The sequence below is a fragment of the Microtus pennsylvanicus genome, chromosome X, assembly GCF_037038515.1.
Source record: "Microtus pennsylvanicus isolate mMicPen1 chromosome X, mMicPen1.hap1, whole genome shotgun sequence".
NCBI classification, from domain to species: domain Eukaryota; kingdom Metazoa; phylum Chordata; class Mammalia; order Rodentia; family Cricetidae; genus Microtus; species Microtus pennsylvanicus.
In genome coordinates this window covers 118,641,813-118,665,281 of record NC_134601.1, presented here as the reverse complement: position 1 = coordinate 118,665,281, position 23,469 = coordinate 118,641,813, and the positions used below count along the sequence as shown (strand labels likewise).

Here is a 23,469-nt window from a genome sequence, read left to right as displayed (position 1 = left end):
CCTGGAGAAAGGAGATATGTATGGGAGCGTGCACATACATCCACCCATTCCCAGCTTCTAAAAGAACAAAGCAAACTTTATTTTAAAACTTTATTTCTGCAAAGCCAATCAAGAAGTGTTGAAAGGAAAAAGTGTAAAAGGTATCTTGCATATTTGGGAACTGCAGCAAGCACTTAAAAGTTTGCGAAAATGAGGACTTAAAACAATTGAATCAAAGGCAATACCCAGCAACATGTATTTTAAAACAATAATGATGTCCTTTCTTAAGCAACATTACTTTTTTCCCCCTAATAGCTACAATATGATACAATACGCAAAAGCTCACTTGAAAGTGCTAGAATGAGAGGGTAAAGAACGCCATAAGCCATCCCACTTACATTTCCTACTATACAATGCCTTTTTGGCGCAATACATTCAATAGAAACACCTCATACTTTGGGTTTAAGATCCTTGTCCCTCCAGTTCCGATGTAGTGACATCTGACTCTTCATCATTGTAAATATTTTCAGCCTGGAGATAACCAAATAAATTCACAGGTAAAAACAGAATTTATATCTGTGAATATACATTTTAAAATTTACTGTCAATTTGCTTTAGTGTTCAGTACCCTTTAAGTTATTTGCCAATAGAAGTTCCCTAGACATACTTAGTCACCCACACACTATTACTATTTAATCACTATTCAGAAAAGGCATTTTCTAAAAGTTTTTCAAGCATCACTTGGAATGGTTAACTCAGAAAGTCAGATATTTAGTGTTCCTCATTAGAAAACTCAGCATCTTTGAACACCTTAACATTTTCCTCCCATATTCTTCTTGTGACTGCACTGATGATACCAGAGACCAGAACAATCAATGTCAAGGCTCCCGCTGACAGTTCATGACAAATGTGAAGCAGATGTTGTACATGTTTACTTATGTGAATGTGTGGATAAAATGGTATTGAGCTAAACCTTACTATGTTGTTAAAATGGAAAAGGTTTAGGAATTTTAACTATTACTACTCTGTATACACATGTGAATGTGTGGCGGTAAGAAGACAACTTTGTGGAGTTGGTTCTCTCCTTCCACTTTTACTTCAGGCAATGATATTATTAGGTCATATGGTTTGGGAAGGAAGCACTTTACCCCCTGAGCCATTTTCCAGGCTCAGAAAAAGTTTCTTTAAACTGTTCCCATACTATACCTAAACAATAAAAGATTTCTATTACATTCTATCACCAGTGAAACAGTTTTACAAGAGTTATGAAAAAAATATTTCAACTCACCATCTGCCATATCTGCATGATGTTATCTTCAGACACTGAGCAAATGACCCAAGGTTCATTGGGGTTCCAGCTGAAGTCTGAAATCTTGGCAGTGTGTCCTCCATGAATAAACTTAATAAAAAAAAACCACGAAAGTCTTGATTTCATATCCGTTCCTATTGTAAAACTTTCAAGACTTTAAAATAGTTTCTAGAAGCCTTCTTAGGCTGCCCCACAATTTAGAGTTAGAGTGACATGACCTCTATAATCGATTCACACCCAATATTCTAAAAAATTCCAAACTTTCAGAAAAAGGACCAGAATACTACAGTGAACACCTAATAGTATTTTGCTATGTTCTAGTCACACATGTGCCCACACATTCAAACAGCTCAAGCAAGTTATTCATATCCTAAGTAGCAGGTAGGACATTTCATCCCTAAGTTCTCTGGCCTCTGCCTATAATAAAAACATTTTCCTGTAACCAAGCATTTCCAACATGTATGATCATGTACTCTTTTATGGGCCTAACCAAGGAAATTTCCTGGTTGTTCTCTAGCCCTCTTTAACAGTAGCTATTCTTCCTCTCCTTTCTTAAAAAAAGGAAAATACTAAGACTCTTAAGATCCAAACTGCAGCAATGAACTTTCCCAAGAAATACCCAAGAAGGGATCTTATTTTCTACAAGAGATTACCTCATAAGAAGGCAGTGTGCCAAGTCAGGCGGTGATAGTGCACACCTTTAATCCCAGCACACGGGAGGCAGAGGCAGATAGATCTGAATTTAAGGCCGGCCTGGTCTACAGAGCAAGTTCCAGGACAGTCAGGGCTGTTACACAGAGAAACTATGTCTCGAAAAAACAAAACAAAAAAGCTCACTGTGCCCAATATACTTCATATTAGGACTTAGAGGAATTGATTCATCAGAAGAACAAAAAGTTTGACGAGTCCTCTGCCCACTAGGTTATATTCAATCTAAATAAAACTTCCTAATTTTATCAGTAAAAAAAAATCATATCAACACTTGAAACTGAGGCTAGAGGCCATCTACAAAAAAAGAAAAAGGGGGGGGGGGGATACAACTTCCCATAAGTGAATGGTATGGTGAGCTGTTACAAATGAACAATCTCATGCCACATACTCCCTCCCCTGTCCCAAGCAGGCTCTTGCTCTGTAGGCCAGGTTCAAACTTCTGACCCCCCCCCTTTGCTTTTAGTTATTGAACCTCTGTAGCTATCTAGCTCCTAATTTATTACTCTTAAATAGTGAAAGTACTATTTGACTTCAAGTTTTCTTTGAATACAGCAAAATCTTAATAGATTTTAAAAAGTATTTATGTGTATGTCTGAATATATACACATGGGTGCAGTACCTATAGGAGCCAGATGTGTCAGATCCCAGATTCCTCTAGATCATTGTGAGTCACCTGGTATGTGGACTGGACTGTACTCTGGTTCTTTGTCAAGGACAGTAGGTATTCTTAACTGCCGAGCTATCTCACTCACTAAACCCCTAGTGGTTTTTCATAAGGACTATATTATAAAATTATTGCAACTATATATAAAGAGAAAACTGCCTATAGACAAATAACTTTCTGAAAATACTATAAAACCATTAAGGCTCTGCTTCACAAACAAGACTTCAGAATACGTAAGCCACAATAAAATATTTAGATGCCACCATCTGGTTCTGGTATCAGTTTATTGAGAGATAATTTTACTTGCTCCCCTTACCCTTCCTCAGGGTAACACACTGTTCACTGTAGCCTCAAAAGTCAAGACTTTCCTTTCCTGCTTGAGCTTCCTGGGTGGTCAGATTATTCATTAAGCTACAATGAGTGCCGAACCTACTGGTCTATCTAAAACTCCTATCCTTTATTTGCCTGTGGCTGCTGGGCACAAGCGCCAAAGGGACTAGGGAGCTTTCACAAAGTGGGAGTTAATAAACACCTGTGTCTTGGGCTTACTCTCAAAAGGTTTTCAGATACTATATTCAAGTTACCGTCACTTAAACATTTCCAGAAAATTTCTGGGGCTGTATTTAACATTTTTGATAAATGTCAGAACCTATTCACAATAACTTCCTAGACTTCCTCTTTGAAACCACTGGCAAGCTAAGACTTGAACTGATATTTAACCTAATACATACCAGGAGCTCTGGAGGCCCATCTTCTGCATCTTCTGCAGATTGTTCTTCTCCAATTTTACTATTAAGAGAATAAAACATTCATCATCAAAAAGTTTTCCATGAAGTTTTTTATCTACCCATCCATTATAAAAGTATTTCTCAGGCTGGAGGGATGGCTCAGTGGTTAAGAACACTGGCTGCTCTTCCAGAGGTCCCAGCAACCACATGGTGGCTCACAACCATCTGTAATGAGATCTGTTGCCCTCTTCTGGCATGCAGGCATGCATGAAGGCAGAATGTTGTATATATAATAAATAAATCTTTTTTAAAAAAGTATTTCTCTATGAGAATTACTTAGGACAGTGGTTCTTAACCTCAGGGTTCAGAGGGGTCTCCTAAGACCACCGGAAAGCAGATATTTACATTATGACTCTTATATAACAGTAGCAAAATTATAGTTATGAAATAGCAGCAAAAATAATTTTATGATTGGGGGGTCACAACATGCAGGTTGAGAAAGTTGAGAACCACTGACTTAGGATTATTTTTCTATTATAGTATTGTGGTTTATTTCCTAGAAATGAGCTGGAGCCATTCATAATTAAAGTTGCAGAATGGAGAAATGTTGCTCATAATAAACATTAGCTTAAAATTCCTTCAATATTTTAACGGTGGTATTGATGCATCACAATTCACACACTTACAAAAGTAATGTACAGCCTCTATATTCTTTAGGCCTTTTGCATCCTAGCACATCATATCTGTCTAACAATATAGCAGCTTTTGGCTATGCAATGTATAAGACAAAGAATGGTATGTCATGAATTTGGGGTGGGATAGGCTTGAGCCCAGGGCCCCACACATGGTAGACAAAAAAAAAATCTTTTTGAGTTAGCCCCTCAAATTAAATTTTCTTTGTTGGTTTGAGACAGGATCAGATTATGTAGTTCCAAGATGGCTTTGAACTTGTGGTTGTCTATTGCAGCCTCTGGCCTGAGCATAGTAGTGCAAGCCTATGATCATCACACTTGGAAGAGGAAGGCAGGAATATCAGGAGTTTGAGGCCAGTCTGGGCTACACAAGACCCCGACACACACAAACACAATAATTCTACTTATACGCTATGTGATTCCAATGAGATATAGTCAATTTTTTTATTTTTATTTATTTATTTATTTATTTATTATGTATACAATATTCTGTCTGTATGCCTGAAGGCCAGAAGAGGGCGCCAGACCTCTTTACAGATGGTTGTGAGCCACCATGTGGTTGCTGGGAATTGAACTCAGGACCTTTGGAAGAGCAGGCAATGCTCTTAACCACTGAGCCATCTCTCCAGCCCTATAGTCAATATTTTAATGACTGGTGCTAGAGAATGAACCCATTGCCTTTTATATGCTAGCTATCTCACTGAACTACATCATTCCTAGTCATGTGCAGCAAAAAGGTGTTTTAATTAGCAAAATACATATATCAGAGTTTCAAACTTGAGCAGCAACAAAATTCAGGGCTGCAGGTGACTCAGTAGTTAAGAGCACTTATTGATCCGGGTAGTGGTGGCACACGCCTTTATCCCAGCACTCGGGAGGCAGAGGCAGGCAGATCTGAGTTTGAGGCCAGCCTGGTCTACAGAGCGAGTTCCAATAAAGGTTCCAAAGCTACAGAGAGACCCTGTCTCAAAAAAACCAAAATAATAATAATAATAGTAATGAATTCAAAAAAAAAAAAAAACACTTGCTGCCCATGCAGAACAGGAGTTTACTTCCAAGGACCTACAACATAGTGACGGTTTACAACTATCCATAATTCTTGTTACAGGGGAACTGATGCTGTTTTACTGCTTTCTGTGGGCACCTGGCATGCATGTGCTATACATACACACACAGAGGCACCATACTCATGAGCAATTTCTTATTGGATTTACTTTTATATTACAGAACAAAAACTCTTAGGTAGTTAAGCTTATTGAAGCTGGACTAGCAAATGGCTTTTCTGGTTTGAGTTCTATTATGTAATCTGTCAGATTAGCACACTTGTGCAGTACCTCATCACAAGATCCTCCATTACCTTAAATCCCACACATTCAGGCGGCGATCAGTACCACTTGAAGCCAGAATAGTTTCATTATGTGGAGACCAGTGAACCTAGCAATAGATATTTCAAAAACTTATTTAAAGAGTTCTCCGTTCCTTGGTTTGTAGCTATCATTCTAAACCCTATTTCCCCATTTCACATTCTATTATCCATTTCAGGCCCAAGGCTTTCAAGTGACCCCTAACCACCACCCTGATGGTTCTTAACCCAATGCTTTGTGCTTCCTCTACCACTTACCTCCATCTCCTATCTCTTAAAGGGCCTTGCCCCCCCAGCCTGCACCCAAAAAAGTCAAATTCTCTAGTACCCAAGAACTCAGGTAGAAACTCAAGAAAACTGTTTCAGGCCCATAACCATTTATGAAACTTTTAATTAAAACTATTCAGTCTGTCCTAACCCATAATCCTCTATTCTAAAACCATGTATAAGACCTTTTTTTGCTAGTGGATCCACCACAGTGTCACTCTTAAACGAAAGAATCCTTGAAATATACATTTCAAACTGACTCTGTTCTTGAAATTTTTCTTCTACTTCTGGATGGGGGGGGGGGCGCTTCTCAAAAACAATGGCAGCAACAAAAATCCATCATCCTGATAGTTTTACATATAGTAAAACCAAGAGGAACTTTGACAAGAACTTAATGTCCAATAACCCACCAAATCAAAGAAAAACTTTGCCAGATGGTGGTAGCATACACCTTTAATCCCAGCACTAGGAAAGCAGAGGCAATCAAGAGCTATGAGTTCAAGGTCAGCCTCATCTACAGAATGAGTTCCATGATACCCAAATCTACAGAGAGAAACCCTATCTTAGGGGAAAAAAAACACTAAAAAAGTCACTATAACCTGACAAAAAGACATAAAAAAACTGGGCTGACAAGACAGATTAATGAATAAAAGTGCTTATCACAAAAAAAAAGCCCTGGGCTGGAGAGATGGCTCAGAGAGAGGTTAAGAGCACTGGCTGCTCTTCCAAAGGTCCTGAGTTCAATTTCCAGCATCCACATGGTGGCTCACAACCATCCAAGATGAGATCTGGCGCCCTCTTCTGGCCTGCAGGCATATAGAACTCTGTATACACAATAAATAAATCTTTAAAAAAAAAACCCTGAAAATTTGAGTTCACCAACCAGATCCCATGGTAGTAGGAGAAAACTGACTTCTCTGAGGGTATCTTGACCCCCCCACATGTATATGCCTATATAAATGCACACAATTATAAATAAAAAAATTTTAAGAACACCCTTAAAATTTGCAAAAAGAATGTCACATACCTGAAAAATTTCATCCTTATGCGATTCAAAGGTATGGAGTTTTAATTTTAGGTTGCGCAGGTCCCATAAAGCCACAGTCTATAGAGAAGAAACCAAATAAAAATGACTTCTATAATACATAAAGTACAAAATAACAGGGCTTGGTAAACACTATAAAGGGGGGGACCCATGAAACCTTATCCGCAGAGCCAGTTGCTAGAATGAACTCGCTGTAGGGATTGAATGAGAGGCAGTTGACCTCAGCAGTGTGTGCATCCACCAAATGGCTTGGCTTAGAAGTAGTATTGGATCTGGTGTCCCATCTGAAACACAAGGCATACAACACTTATAGCTCCCAAATGCTTGACTCAGGAGAGGCTTATTCCTTTCTGCACAAGTTCTGATGTGCTCACCCACACACAGGTGGCAATTTAGATTTTGACTACTAAATGACATATTTTAAACCTCCAGATAACAACTGGAGCAATTATTTCTAGGTCCTTTTTATTGGCTTTCTAATCTTAATTGCCTATTTTCGGTATACACAAAACAGACTACAGAATAATGTAATAATTAGCCTTGTCAAATTTCAGTATATTGTTCTCGTGTCAGTAGTTACTTATGAAGCAAGGTGTTCAATGATTTTAATGCAGCTCTATAGCCACACACTCTAATCTGTACTAATTTGAGTTTATCGCCACTCAAGCTATTTCTCATTTTTAGCCAAAAACATAACTTTAATGAAATAAAATTCAGTCTATCAATCAGTGATGGTCATCCAGATCACCCATCATGGTTCCACTGAACCTTCCATCTTACATCATAAGTTTCTGATCATCAGCAACAGATCCAAACAAGGACTCATGCAGCAGATGCCAGGCCACATCCTCTACAACAGCTGAGTGGCCAGTAAAGATTGCTTTAGCATCCACAATTTTGCCTTCCTTTGGTCCTGCATTTATATCCCACAGGCAGACAGTCTAAGGGAGAAGGAAAAAAAACTAAAGCTATAAAAATGTCAGATTTAAAAGTTAACATCTTATTTAACCAAACAGACAATTGCTACTGTGATTTATTGTCAACCAGAACTAAATGGTAAGATCCTAATGTTGAAGACAGTATGGCCTATGGTTATAGGATAGAGAAATCAAACTGGAACTGAGACAGAAGCTTTTTCTACTTGTTGGCTAGCCTTCCACCTCCACCCTGGTTCCAGAAGGGTAAAAAAGTCATTAACAATCTTATTCAGCTCTGAATTCTGCATACCAAGGCAAAATGTACATACTGGTACAATAGTGGCAAGATTGTTACAGAAGTGACTAACCACTTTATTTTATTTGTATGTGAGAGGCCCATTCCACAGGAAGGAAATATTGCACTGTAAACCTGTCAAAGCTCATGGTTTAGGAGGCCATAGGCCACAGTGGGTTAGCTACAGCTGCTGTTAGCAGAAGGACTTAGCAAGGAGTAACTGCTTAACATCTGTGTAATTTCATTTGGGGACTAATGAAAATAGTCTAATATTAGTAACAATGAATACACAACTTTTGAACAAAATAAAACCTGTTGAGTTTTACACTTAAATAATAAATATAAAAAGTTAATCTGCCAGTCTTCTTAACAATGGTACCCCTCCAATCTTCAAAGAGCTTTGTGATATTCTAAGACTCTTAACAGAGTAGTCTGCAGCCACTGTCTTAAAACCTAGAAAAATGTTAACACAACAATGTATGGCATTATCTAAAATTTTGCATCTATACAGAGATCCTTTAGCTTAGATCTGTCTATGACTCTTTTACTCTTAATATAAGATACGGAAGGAAAGCATGGTTCTTACATGGTCATCAGATGCACTCAGGAGATGTCCACTCAAATTAGAATTCCAAGAAAGACCATAGCCTTCCTTTTGGTGACCTCTTAATCTAAGATCAGGATTGCATTCTCCACTTGGATCTAAGAGAAATAAAGAAAACAAATTAACCACTAAGTTATCTGTTTATCAGACTTGGTAAGAGCCAAGTTTCACATTCCTTCACTCAGTGAACCACGTAACAATTCTACAAGAATAAGGAGCACATCTAACCTACAACTGCTTTGACTGATTTTGGAAAATTTAGTATTATCACCAACATAAAAATGTTGAAAACTACATCTATCCCATAAATCAGTGTATTAGCACCCCATATTCTCACCCAAAGGCAATTTTTAGAAATATATCTAACATAGGAGATCTTGCCACTCATTTGGTCCTTGCATATCTGTGGGGTAGCCTGAAACCATCCATGAATGACCCTTGGCCAACCTCTCAGAATGACATTCTCAGAGCAGTGAAGGCATGCTGTAGCAATTTGTTGTAGAACTGTCTATCAAGGATTCATCTAATTTTACTGTTGAAGCTGTTGATTTTCATTACCATGAATGTACATGGAGTCTGTGACCAGATTTCCATTAGAAACTCCAGACCCTGGGACTCAAACAGGCTTCTCTGGACAGTCACTTAGCACATATTCCTGTGGTTTTCTGCTATAGAAAAAGTGTGTCCCATTTAACCCTAAAAAGTACCTCAGAAGCCTGTGTGTGTTCCCTCTAGAGACTTATCCACTGCCTATCTACCTGACTAATGCTCTTTTTTTTCCTGCGTTTGCTCCAGATCCTTTGCTGTAATAAACTACATCTGCAAGTAACCTGCTGTAAGATTCTTCTGGTGAATTACACAAACCTGTAGATGGTTATAGGATTCCCCAATTTGTAAACCTAAATATTAAGACAGTATACTATTTAGTTTTTTTATTTATTTATGTACAGGTGTTTGGTCTGTATGTACGTCTATGTCACATACATATGTGGTGCCCAGAAGCCAAAATGTGTTGGAGCCACTAGAACTAGAGTTACAGAGGCTGTAAGGTGCTATGTGGGTGCTGAGAATCAAACCCAGATTCTCTGGAAGAGAAAGCAGAGTTCCTAACTGCTGCTGAGTCATCTCTTCAGTCTCCATAGTGTAGTACTTGAAATGATTTTTAAAATATTACCATACTGAATAAAAAAGATGTTAATTTAAGTAATGGCCTGGCTTTATTATTACATACCCGGTTTAGCAGGGTGTTTTGTATAGTCAAAAACCAATACATCAGAAGATGGTGTTTTTGTGGCAATGATGTGAGGATTCTGCGGCATATAACGAGCACGGTTTACTTCTCCTTCATGATTAATTTTAATTTCACATTCAATTTTTCCTGTTACGGAACCAAAGCCACCAAATTCTAGAGTGCGGAAACAAACAAAACATACAGTCAGAATTAAAACTCGTAAGTCGCTTAATTCAATCCACCCAACAGTTTTTACTGACAAAATAGAACACAAATTGAGGAGAAAAAGAAAATCTCCAAAATATAGGCTCCCTGCCATATGAAATTTATTCTCAAAGCCCATTTGCAGCACTATACTGATATCTACCTCATAGAAGTTAATATAGTTCTACCATGGATTAAATTTTTAAAGCAAACTAGTCTTTCAGTTGTTAAGATGTGATCACTGACAAAAATCTCACCTTCTGTGCTACTGCATATAGTTTTTTTCTCATTTTAAACTGCTGAGTAATACTTTAAAACATACCATAATGTATTTAACCAATTTACTATGATCCAAATTTTTAAATCCTGTAAATGTTATTGTGAAAACTTGACATACATGCTGCATGAATAGTTCTTTAAAGTTACATTGCTAAGCCTAAAGCTAACAGTATAAAATTTTAATATACATGCTTTGAAGGAATATTTTCTTGGTCATCAATATCGGAATGTGCAGGATACCCACCTCCCTTGTCACTGTCACAATGGGAAGCATCAAACTGTGCATCATCATTGGGAATATGAACTCGAGCAACCACCAGATGATTCTGCTCATCAGATGTATGAGTGCCCAGCACTAGCCAATGAAGGGCATAATCCTTTCCTTCTGGTCTGTTTAGGAGAAAAAAAAGTCACACCAACTCTATACAAATTTTTAAGTTACTAACAAATTCAATCTGTTTTCCTCAAAATACATTAAAATTTCTTTAAGAAATATATAGAGGACCAACTATAAACCTGCTTCCCATCTAGTTACCAGTTTTATTATCCCCATACTTTCAAATATATGAAAATGTTCTTTATGAAGAGGGTTTTTTTCTCCCCCCCCCACTGAAGTTATCTTCCTTGACCTCAATTACCATCATAAATGCTACCTTTCCTAGAGCAGCACTTTGAAGACAGATCAACTCCTCAAACACACCAACATCTACATCATAGTCCATATACACATATATTCCAGCTTCCTACTCAAATTATACCTTCAACCCCCTAGACACATTTTAACACAGCTGACATTTAATAAGCTAGATGTTTCTTTTTTTCCGTAAGAGACAATGAGGTAAAATAGAATGAGTAAAGTGTTAATTCAGAAAAAATGTGTTTATATTCTGGTTCAAACTAGAACTAGCTATATACAATTGTTTAAAGCACAGTCTCCCTCTGGTCTCATTTTCTTCACCTAAAAATTAGCCTAAGTGCAAATGGCAAGATATAAAACCACTTATTTGTGTTTATGATGCCTATGCAATGAAAATTCTCAATGTTACTGTTTTTGTTACCTTGTTCTAGGGAAACTGACCTTGAAGCTGAAAAACTACCCAATGCCTCTTGGACCTTGATCCAAACAGTGATTTTTGTGTTGCTACATATCAATAATGCTTTCCCATTTGTCTTATCTAGAACAGCAATTTAACCATGTACCATGGTCCCACATAGAAGCAGGGCTCTAAGCCCCAACACCATTCAAGTTAGGCCGTTTATCTTTTTATTCCTAAATTTCACTTCTACAAAGGTTATCAGTGACTTTTAATAACAAAAAGGTTTGGAGGTTATGCCTACACGTCATTTATTTATTTATTTAGTTGGTTTTTCGAGACAGGGTTTCTCTGTAGCTTTGGAGCCTGTCCTGGAACTAGCTCTTGTAGACCAGGCTGGCCTCGAACTCCCAGAGATCCGCCTGCCTCTGCCTCCCAAGTGCTGGGATTAAAGGCGTGCGCCACCACCGCCTGGCGTCTACACGTTATTTAGTAGTAAGTTACAAAATTAAGTTCCAACAAGGTAAAGTTTGGCTTATGGTAAAACATACACAACGCCTGAACAGAATAGGTAGCCATAGCTAAGCAGTAGTTACTTTGGGGGTTAAGTTTTAGTTGATGCACACAAAGCAAGCCAAAAATGTGGGGATAGGCATGTACACACTTATTTTTACTCAGCAAAAATAACAGATAATTTAGTCTCTAGAGCTGGGTGGCCTACATCTATAATCTCAATTATTCAGGCTGCTGAGACAGGATGATCACAAGTTCAAAGGTAGGTGTGCATAACTAAACAAAGACCCTGATTCAAAACAAAAAGATTTATCTTGGTAGTACAGTATTTGATTCCTATGCATGAAACTCTGGGTTCAATTTCTAGTGTTGGGGTGGGTAGTAAAATAATGTACTTTAGGAAATCTTGGGACAAATTAAAACCTTTACAGGGAAGTAACTTAAAATGAAAATGATCGTAAATATATCTCATAAGGGAATTATTTTGGAAAAGAAAACAACAAAAAGTGACTATTTAAGTGGGGTTAAGGAAGAAAACGAAGACCAGTAGGTAAATTAAAGCAGGTAGATAGACAGCTTTGTTTATTGTACGACCTTTCTAAGAGGCTAAACTAGAGGAATCCTAAAATTTTTCTCTTGAATCAAATGCAAATATTTCAGTTTTACTATGACTTGATTATTACATAGGGATTTTTTCCTTTTATCTCCATCATTAAAAACACAACCTACTTTCCTAAACTTACATTATTTTTCTCAATATAGGATAAACTCAAAGGCACTGATAAAACTATGCTGGGTGTGGTGGTGCACACCTTTAATCCCAATACTCCAAGGCTGAGGCAGATCTCTGGGAATTTGAGGACCCATTCACTCACTGGTCTACATAATGAGGTTCAGGGCAGCCAAAGCTGCACAGTGAGACACACCCTTTCTCAAGTTTAAAATGTGCTCTATTACAAGGCTGTTTTTGCAGCACTATTTGTAGCAGCAAGAGTGGAAACAACCTAAACATTTATCAACAAGGAAACAAAGACATAAACTGTATTCATAAATAAAACTGTGTGGTATCCTTATAAAGAATGGATGTTAGCATAGTGATAGAAGAGTCTCCAATATATTTTTGTTTGATTTTTGAGAGGGGGTCTTTGTAGACCAGGATGTCCCCAAACTCAGAGATCTTCCTGTCTCTGCCTCCCAAGTACTGGGATTAAAGTTGTGCGCCACCATGATTGGCTTTCCAATACATTCTTTAATAAAAACTTGCTACCATACAAAATAAATCCCAGGAACTGAAAGGTAGAGGTCACCCATTCTTCATGGTAAGTTTGAGGGTTCGATGGTCTCAAAAAGAAAAAAAAAGATAACAAAGCCAGGTCTTGTTATCCTAGCTACTCAAAAGCTGAGGTGGCAGAAGGATTCTACTTTCAAGGCCACCCCCAGCTACTGAGACTATATTTCAAAATGAAAACCACATGCATTTTTTTTAAGTCTAAGAATAATGCTTGGTGGTAGAGTGCTTGACTAGTAATCTCCGGGCCCTGGATTCAATCTTCAAGACCAAAAGAAAACAAAAACACAAACAAAACCAAAACACAAAATCAACAAAGGATAATGTACTTTTATAGTCTGTAAAGATGGGCAAGAAATTGAAAACAGCTGCCTCTGTTAGGGAAGGGGGAATTAGAAGTATGTAACATGTAAGGTGACCTACTTTTCACATTATATATTTATGTACGCATTGTTACTTAAGAATTTTTTTAACAAAGAACAAGAATATAATTCAGTGGTAAAGTGCTTGCCTTGAATGTTGCTAGATTCAATCCTAAATTTATAAACACTTTTTAAAAAGCTAAATCATTTGGGCAAGTCAAAGTAATTATTAGAAAGCATATTGAATATAGGCAGAAGGACACATGAGGTAAAATGGGGTCTTGTTACTCAAAGAGGCATTTTGTAAAAATCAGCCAGTATTTCCACCACTGTATATGGTGATACAGTACAAGTCACTTCATACCCTCAAAATAAAATCCCACAAAGCAGCACACAGCAGCCCTCAATATTCAACAATTCATGTGCCTTTCATTTTCTTATAATTTTCAAGCCTTTGAACACCCCACAATTTGATCTCACAAATTCTTTCTACACAAATAACACTTTAAAGTCAGACCATGGTGGTGCATGCCTTTAATTCCAACCCTTATTTAAAGTCAGACCATGGTGGTGCATGCCTTTAATTCCAACCCTTGAGAAACAGAGGCAGGCAGCACTCTGAGTGGGGTCAGCTTAATCTACATAGCAAGTTCTCGGCCAGCACTACCTAGTGAAACCATTTCAAAAAAATCTTTTTCTTGGTGCTAGAGAAATGGCTCAGTGGTTAAGAGCACTGACTGCTCTTCTAGAGGACCCAGGTTCAATTCCCAGCACCCACATAACAGCTGACAACTGTCTCAATTAAAAATAGTGTAAAATTATTTTTAGGCTATATATAGATTTGGGTCCCATCCTCAAGATAACTCATTAAGTATATGCAAATAAAACTCTCCCAAATGCAGATTCTGGTCCTAAACACTTCATAAGAAATATTCAGTCTCTATTATTTTTTTAAAACTTTTAAGTAAAGGGGCTGGAGAGATGGCTCAGTGGTTAAGAGCACTGACTGCTCTTCCAGAGGACCCGGGTTCAATTCCCAGCACCCACATGGCAGCTCACAACTGTCTGAAGATCAGTTCCAGGGGATCTGACACTTCACACCAATGCACATAAAATAAAGTTAAATAAACCATAAAAATATTTTTTTTTAAAAAAAAACAACTTTTAAGTAAAAGGCATCATAGGTAACATTAAGCAGTGTTTACTAGGTATGATGGTACAAGTCTTTAATCTCAGCACTCTAGAGACAGACAGGCAGTTTTAGGCCAGTCAGGGCTACATAGTGAGACCATGTCTAAATAAAAAAAAAAAAACGCTTGGGGCTGGAGAGATGGCTCAGAGGTTAAGAGCACTGACTGCTTGCTCTTCCAGAGGTCCTGAGTTCAATTCCCACCAACCACATGGTGGCTCACAGCCATCTGTAATGAGATCTGGCGCCCTCTTCTGGCATGCAAGCATACATGGAAGGAATGTTGTATACACATAAATCTTAAAGAAAAAAGCTTTTGCTGAAGTCCAAATAAAGAGGTATTTCAACCTGTAAAATTATTTCTGAACACCAGGCGGTGTTGCTACAAGCCTTTAATCCTAGCACTCTGGAAGCAAAGGAAGGTGGATCTCTTGTGAGTCCAAGGCCAGCCTGGTCTATAGAGCAAGTTCCAGAACAGCCAGGGCTGTTACACAGAGAAACCCTGTCTAAAAAAATGTCTAAATAGGCCAGGCACACTTTTAATCCCAGCATTCTAGAAGCAGAGGCAGGAATATCTAGTTCTTCTAGACTAGTCTATCTACACAGTAAGTTTCAGGCCAGCCAGGGCAACATAGTAAGACCCTGTCTTTAAAATAAATAAATTAAAAACAGGATGAGGTAGGAGAATCAACATCAGTCATCATGTAACTGTGTTTTTACTCTACACAAGACACTTAACATACAAGACTATATTTAATTCCCCCAAATGTACGTAAGCTGATACTAACATCTTCAGTTATGTGTAGATGAGACAACTAAGGTAGATGAGTCTAAACAACCTGCCTTAGCACACAAAGCTAATAAGCAGAGTCAAGATTCAAACCCAAGTCTCTGACCTTAAGTCCCCATTTTTTTTTGTGGTTTTTTGAGACAGGGTTTCTCTGTGGCTTTGGAGCCTGTCCTGGAACTAGCTCTTGTAGACCAGGCTGGTCTCGAACTCACAGAGATCCACCTGCCTCTGCCTCCCGAGTGCTGGGATTAAAGGCGTGCCCCATTCTTTTCTATTATGCTGTAGTTAAGTAAAAAAGGTTTAAAAAGAACCTTTGTCAATAATTTTTAAGTCCTGATTAAGAGGAAGACAAAAAAGAAAAATGCAACATAATTCCAAAGAACCTGGATACTTTTGTATATAGGCTCATGATTTTTTTGTTGTTTTTAATTTTTTTCAAGGTTTATTTGATTTTAAGCATAGGAATGTTTTGTTTTGTTTGTTTTTCTGAGACAGGGTTTCTCTATGTAACAGCCCATCTGTCCTGGAACTACCTCTGTAGAGCAGGCTAGCCTCTAATTCAGAGATCCATCTGCCTCTGCCTCCTGAGTACTGAGATTAAAGGTGTGCATCACCACCACCTGGCACATAGGAATATTTTGACTACATATATTTGTGGTCATCATATGCATGCCTCAGACCTGCATTAAGTTAGAAAAGGACATCAGATCCCTGGAACCTGAATTACAGAAGGTTATGAGATACCAGGTAGGTGCTGGGAATCAAACCCAGGTATTAAGAACAGCCAGTGCTCTTAGCCGCAGAACCATCTCTCTCCTGTTTTAGTTTAGTTTTTTTTTGAAACAGAGTCTTACAATGTAGCTCAGGCAGGCTTATAATTTGGAATTACAGCCATGTGTCACCACACCCACTTCAATCTACTTTTTATACTATTTACTCATTTACTTATTGATTGTGTGGATGTGTATGTCTGTAACAGTGTGCATGTGAAGATCAGAGGACAACTTGCAGGAATCAATTCTATCATGTGGGTTCTGGAGACTGAATGCAGGTCCTCGGGCATAGAGGCAAGTACCATTATGCTGAGCAACACTGACAGCCCTCAGTCTATTTTAGAATCTGCTCAAAAACAGCTCAGCCACAAAGCACTTGCCTACCATGCTAAGGCCCTGGGTTTGACTAACCCACAGCGCTGAAAAAAAAATTAATGCCTATAAGTCCCCATTATTTAGCCATTCCCAACTCTTCCCACATCTGTACACTTAGATTTTTTTAAAATTTTTTATTTTAACAGAGAAACCCTGTCTCGAAAAAGCAAAAAAAAATTTATTTTATTATTTTTTAAATATTTGTTTATTTATTATGTATACAATATTCTATCTGTGTGTATGCCTGCAGGCCAGACCCCATTACAGATGGTTGTGAGCCCACCATGTGGTTGCTGGGAATTGAGCTCAGATCCTTTGGAAGAACAGGCAATACTCTTTTTTTTTGTTTGTTTTGTTTTTTGAGACAGGGTTTCTTTGTGGTTTTGGAGCCTGTCCTGGTCTTATAGACCAGGCTGGTCTCGAACTCACAGAGATTTGCCTGCCTCTGTTTCCCCGAGTGCTGGGATTAAAGGCGTGCACCACCACCACCCAGCCAGGCAATACTCTTAACTGCTGAGCCATCTCTCCAGCCCCTGTACATTTAGATTTTAAAATGAACTTTTAGTATTAAAAAAAAACTTGCAAATAAAAAACACCACAGATTTGAGACAGTAAGCCCCCATCTGTTAATTCAATTTTCATGTATGGAATCTAGCCATTACAAGTAACTTTACTTCAAATTAGCTTCCTTTTACAACTGGTCACAAAATCTTTCTTGTATATCAGTTTTATTTAATCCTAATTATAGACTCTTAACACAGAAATTCAATATACTTTAAGGTATGTGGCCATATTGCTATGGAAAAGGTACATGCCTATAAGAAAGGTAATCTAATGCAGGCGGTGCCTTGATTCTGGAGCCAACCGGTTTGGGTTGGTTGAGCCGGGGTTTGTAAGTCAGGCAATCACCAGTAGTGTGCACTTGAGCATAGTATTTTACTTGTCAGCCCTTTTCCTCTTTGGCAAATCTAGAATGATAAAATGTACCTCTATCATACTTTGTTATGAGGCTTAAACGCCTCAGATTTGCCAGGTCCTCGTCTGAGTGCTCAGTAAATATCAGCAATTATGCCAGAGAAATTTTACAAATATTTGAGACAAGCACTTAACAAGAATCTCAACCTAAATTCCATACAGAAAACAAATGACAACGTTTCTTTGATCACCTATTGCCAAATTCGTCTCTCCTTTGCTAGATTTTATGTGTGTATGTGTGTGTTTGTTTTAAGCATCAATAAATGTTTCAGTTACCAAAAATCCATCAAGCTTTTGTTATGTATGTAACAAAACATCGTACTGGTCTGGAATCCAGAGATGCTGGTCTAATACAACCCATGGAATGCCAAAATATTGAGCATTTCTTATAAACACCAGTAGTCTCACAATAGTCTCTCCCTTCAATACCACATTTCTATGCCAGAAATAAATCTCAGAAATCTTAAGTTTTGAACATAAAAACCACTTGCCACTGTATGTAAAATCAGAAAAGAGAAAGAGAGAGAGCAGTTAAATCAAAGCAAAAATAAAAGTTGCCAGAAACCCTTAACCCTTACTTAGTCACTTCAGGAAGCCACTGAACGGTAAGACTGGGCCACTGAAGAGCATGGGTCATAACCAGGTCATACAGAAACGGTGTATTCTTCTTCCAGATTTTATATTCTTCGTTGATGACACGCTCCTCCACGGTATCTTCAAACACTGAAATTTGGAGAAAGCCCGCAAATAAGTGGCTGAGAAGGATCGAAGTCAAAATACGGATACGGATATTGGAGGTCACCTCGAGATGGCCACACCTTATCTATTCTTTCCTTTTACCTGCAGCACACGAACTGCTCTTCCAAAAAGTGAAGAGAATACTAACACCAGGAAGCTTTTTCACCCCCCCCCCCACTTTCAAGATCAGTATCTCCTGCGTTCAACAAACTGGGTCATTAATTGATCTAACATCGAGAATTTCAGCCTTTTATAGCTGTTCGCACCTGTTCGAAGATGACCTGTATTGTAAAGAGGCGCCACGAACCACTCGAATAGACAGATCCACGTGCAACAGAACCCCACAGGCCTGCTTCCTCCATCCCCGCTCCAGAGGAGGCCCCAGCTCCCACCCTGCCAGCATTGGCAGCCATAGTCCGGCGGGCTTCAGAGCCTCCCCACCCCCCCTCCCAACACGGACGCTGGCCGCGACCCTGAGATGGACTGCGAACATGCGCAAGGAAGGATCGGCGGCGATCGGCGGCGTCCGCCCGCGCCCGCGCCGCCCCCCCCCCCCACCCCGAGCCAAGGGCGCGGGAGGGAGCTAGGCCGCGGAGGGGGCGGCGTGGGGGAGGGGGCCTAGCCCTCGGCCCCGCGCCCGGCTCCGGAAGTCCTCGCAGTCCTCCACCGAGCCAGCAGGCCCCGTCCCGAGCAGGCCCCCTCCAGGCGCGCGCCCAGCCTCGGGTCCAGCCCCGCCCCCTGCTCCTCACGCCAATTCGCGCCTTTAGCCGGCGCCTGCCGCGGCCTCGCGCGCCCGCCCGTCGCCCCGCAGGGCCTCCTTACTTACTCTCTTTACTCGCCATCTTGCGTCGCGGTTGTTCGCTCCCCTTTGCCGCCTCGGACTTGTCTCGGTAGTCAAGAGCAGCCCAGATCGCAGGCGCTCTTGCCTTTCGCAAGCACGTCACGCGCTCCTAGCTCGGGTGGTGTGAGCTCGGTCGGGCTGCCGGGGTGCTCTCCCCAGACGCCGCGTCCTTCTCTCCGGCCTCCTCCCCGCTTGCAGGTACCGAGGTCTGAGACGCTCTTCTCTCTCTCTCTCTCTCTCTCTCTCTCTCTCTCTCTCTCTCTCTCTCTCTCCAAACTTGGAACGAGACTTTTCAACCCGCGCCTTTCGCCCGCCCAGGCAGCTGAGCGCAGGCGCATCCGCTCTGGGAAACCGGAGAGGCGGTGGGGAGGCGGGTCTGGGAGCCAACGGCTCCACCGCTCGGACCAATCACGGGCGGCGGGCGGGCTTTCCGCGGCTTCGGGGGGCGGTCTTCTCCCGAGTGGGTGGGATGGGCCGCGGCAGGAAATTAGCAAGGCGCAGGCGCAAGGCGTTGCTCGGGCTCCCAGGGCTGGCTGCGGGGGCGGATGGGGCCACGCGGGGGTGGGGCGGATGGGAGCGCGGTGTGCTGGCTGCGCGGGGGCTGCGAGCCTCAGGGCCAAGGAGCCCTGGGGCCCGCGGGGCGTGGTTGCTGGAAGCAGCAGCAGCTGCGGGGGTGCGAGGGGGATGGGGGAAGCTGCTGCAGCTTTAGCAAAGCACAATCTCAGAGCTAGCGAGGAAAATGGTTTCCTAGTCTCGAGAGATTACAGTGCCCGCAAAGTCTCCCAGATAATCACGGACACGCAGTTTTCTGCACCCCTCAAAGGTGCTCACCCAGCCGTTTTGAGAGCCCAGTTGAGCACGGCGATGTTTGTCATACACGAAAGGGACCTTTAGGGGGGACTGTGTTTTTTTCCTGCCTTAAACGGGGCCGGCCTTTTAAACTAAATAAGAAGCCTGCCGTGGCGCAGGCCTCCAGTCCGCCCGTGGCCTAATGCTGATTTAAGATTACTTTTTGTTTGTTCGCCTATTTGCGTCCTTAACATACTGGTTTGTTGGCTTCGCGCTGCAGGGGATTTGGGGCCTGCCCACGCTTTCCAAGCTCAGCTCCTGCCTAGGCCCCTGCTGAGTCATTCTCGTTCCCAGAAGGGGTCCCATCTTGACCCCGCTGCTGGCTGCCTGCTCTGGAGAGAGCTGGGCTGGGCTCATCTAGGTCCGCATACCTGAGCTCTGCTTTGCTGTCAAGCTTTACTGCCCGAAGGCGGGAGGGGGGGGAGTGGGGGGGGGGATGCGGGCGTTGCAGAGAAAGCCACTTGCTCTCCAAAGGGGACTGGAGAGGAGAAAATGAGGGCTAGAGCAGAGGGGCCCGGGCGCCTACGCTTAAAGGGAACGCAGTCCTGCATCTCGTCGCAGAGGCTCTCCTTGCAGAAACACCCCCGGAACATTTGTTCCCTTGATAGCTTTCCAAGTGCCTTCATGCTTAAACGCAACCGTGTGCAGATGCCGCGGTGATGCCCTCTTTTCTGATCGGGAAACAAACTCAGACGCTACTCTAGTATGTGGCAGAAACAGTCATATTCCCTTATATAGAAATTTACTGCCTTGGGTCTCTGTTTTCCCATGTGGTAATATTCATTATTATAACGCCCTCCCTCCATGTCAGCTCCAAGAATCTTGTCGGTGACTAACGCTGAGGGGGTGGTTGGAGAGGGGGCGGGCTAGAAGAGTGTTGGAGCATGTGTCCTCCGTGTTCTAGAACACTGGTGGTCAAACATTTTCTTTAAAAAGGGGCCAGACAGTCTTCCGTGTTGTAGCACAAGAGCCATAGAAAATATGAATAAATATGGCCATCTTCCAGTAAAACTATAGGCACTGAAATTTGAACTTGATGTATTTTTCACAGGTCACAAGATATTCTCATTTTTTTTTCAAACACTTGGAAATGGAAAAATCATTTTGTGCTTCGGGGCCATACAAAAGCCAGTGGTGGGTGAGATTTAGTTAACCGACTGTAGTTTCTCCACCTCGTTCTGAATAATTGTGTCCTAGAGCTCTGCTTCAATGGGAACTTCATGTACTCAGAGGAGACTTGGGAGGTGACTTTCCTGTCTCTCTTTAATATAATTTACTCATTCTGATAGACAGTTAGGATTTCCAAAATAAACGTTTAAAGGACTGGAAGAGCCTGATTCGGTGCTATGCCTGTAATCCCAGCACATGGAGGTTGGAGATAGGGGGACATTGTTTAAAAGCCAGCCTGGAATGCCTAGGAACCTTGTCTCAAAAAACATGACGAAAAATGTGTGTGTGTGTGGGTGTGTGGAGAGAGAGAGAGAGAGAGAGAGAGAGAGAGAGAGAGAGAGAGAGAGAGAGAGAGAGAGATTGAGAGAGAAGGAGTCCTGGAGAGATCTGACCCAGCCAGGCCCTTGCACATGGCAGGCAAGTGTAATCCCGAGCTTCCCAGCTAACTAAATTCTTTATACGGTTTATCTTACGTGAGAAGGAAGCGTGGAACAGATATCTCGGGAATTCTGGGACTATTCACACACTATCCTACACTTACTCTGAGAGTATCATGTAACCATGTTTCATTAACTTTGGAATCTGTTTATTTATTTATTTATTTATTTATTTATTTTTGAGATGAGCTCTCTGTAGAACAGTTTGTCCACAAACTTACTTTGTAGTCAAGGTTGGCCTTGAACTCCTGAATCTGCTCCCCAAATGCTGTAATTACAAGCGTGCATCGCCACTTCCTTAGTTAACTTTTTTGTTGTTGTTTTTATTAAATTTAATTTGTTTTTCCCATCAGGTGCTATTTTTTCCATAAAATTATAGCACCACTTTCCTCTTTGTTCAGTTTCATTTTGCCTGTCTCCCCAAACTCTTAGCTGTGCCCTCAGTCTGCCTCGGCACTTTTTTCTGTGGTTACCTGCTCGTTTCTCCTGTGCACGGTTAAGTCCTACTGGAAAATAAAGCACAAATAGTTTGATGCATGAGACACGGATTACCTTAACTAAGGTCCTCTTTAGGGGGCTTTGACAAGGTCCAGTGGATAAGAGTACTTGCTCTGCCAGAAGAGGACCTTGAGTTAGGGTCCCCAGCACTCAGCAGAACGTGACTTCACTTGCCCTGTCACCCCAATGTGGGGTGGGGGAAGTACAGAAATAGATAAATCCTGAGAGCTCCCTAGCCAGCCAGCCAGCCCAGTCAAGCTTCAGGCTCAGTGAGAGATCCTGTCTCAAAAAACAAACCGGAAAGCAAGAGGACAGTGAGGTCCTCCTCTGGCCTTTGCATGCAGATTTGTGCACGAATGCACACGTGGTTAGGGACCAGTCCTAGTAATCAAAGTTGCCATAGCATTCGCTCCCATTTCCTTCAAGCTTGACCGACAGTAAATTGTGTAGCCTGGCGCATGTGTATCGTGTGTATGAACTGAAGCAAGTGAGACGAAACAAGTACTGCCCTTTGATATTGTGAGGCACTCAGATGTTTTATTTCAGTTTTGAAAAAGGCAGCTCACCTACTAAATAGAGTTCATCACTGCCTTGCGTCATTGAGTCAGAACTCGACAGTTGGAAGACATTCCCGTAGGTTTTGAACCTTTAACTGTTCCTGATCAGCCTTTATAAAATAGCAACATACTCTAATGTGTCTCCATGGGCAATTGTTTTCTAACCACTTTAGTGTTTTGTTTTTTTTCTCTTCCTCACCACCTGACAAATGTTGGCTCATGTTGGTCCTCTGCACCGGACCATAAATTTGAGATCTTTGTTCTGTTACACCCTAGTACCTGGAGGAGAATTTACCAGGTGAAGAAGGTAAGGCAGAGAGCGCGTAAGTTTTTTGCTCAGGTTGCAATTATGGCTCTTGAGTGTAGGACTTGCAATTTGGATTTATTCAGTCTTACATCGAGCCAACATGTATGTTAGAATGAAGTACTTACTGAAATTGTACGAGAGCAATAATACCAAATCGTAGCTTCCGAGTGATTTTTTATCAACGACACTGCCTCACTAGCTGAGGGAATACTTATTAGATAGTCAGAAATTATTTTGGAATCCCTACTGTATGCCAAATAGTGCTGTAGGAATTGGAGACACGTGGCTGAAAAAGAAACACTGAGATCTCATCCCCCCCCCCTTTTTTTGTTTTTTTGAGGCAGGGTTTCTTTGTGTAGCCTTAGGCTGTCCTGGAACCAGCTCTATAGAGCAGGTAGGCATGCCTCTGCCTCCCAGGTGCTGGGAATAGAGGCGCCGGCCACCACTGCCTGGGGAGATCTCACTCTTTGTTCTGTTCCTCATTG

General features: G+C 41.1%; 2 protein-coding genes across 2 annotated transcripts in view; one reads left to right on the top strand and one right to left on the bottom strand.

The window, feature by feature from the left end:
* The window catches only part of Txlng (taxilin gamma), a 101,507-nt gene that overhangs the window by 53,269 nt on the left and 24,769 nt on the right, over positions 1–23,469 (top strand). The gene's annotated exons all lie outside the window — the stretch shown is intronic.
* On the bottom strand, positions 77–19,519 carry Rbbp7 (RB binding protein 7, chromatin remodeling factor). Its single transcript, XM_075958072.1, has 12 exons — positions 19,152–19,519; positions 18,166–18,310; positions 10,533–10,678; positions 9,806–9,979; positions 8,557–8,672; positions 7,539–7,699; positions 6,916–7,042; positions 6,741–6,818; positions 5,441–5,517; positions 3,395–3,452; positions 1,268–1,378; positions 77–510 (listed from the first exon to the last, which is right to left on the bottom strand). Exons 1-12 carry the CDS (start codon positions 19,165–19,167, stop codon positions 442–444), a joined length of 1,278 nt encoding a protein of 425 aa, XP_075814187.1. The 5' UTR covers positions 19,168–19,519; the 3' UTR covers positions 77–441.

Excerpts from the sequence above, each read along its gene's own strand:
- Rbbp7 (XM_075958072.1), bottom strand. Across the intron at positions 1,379-3,394 it reads ATGGGCCTCCAGAGCTCCTG|TTTATTCATGGAGGACACAC; the intron begins GTATGTATTAGG and ends TTTTTTATTAAG. Across the intron at positions 511-1,267 it reads TCATGCAGATATGGCAGATG|GCTGAAAATATTTACAATGA; the intron begins GTGAGTTGAAAT and ends GGTTATCTCCAG.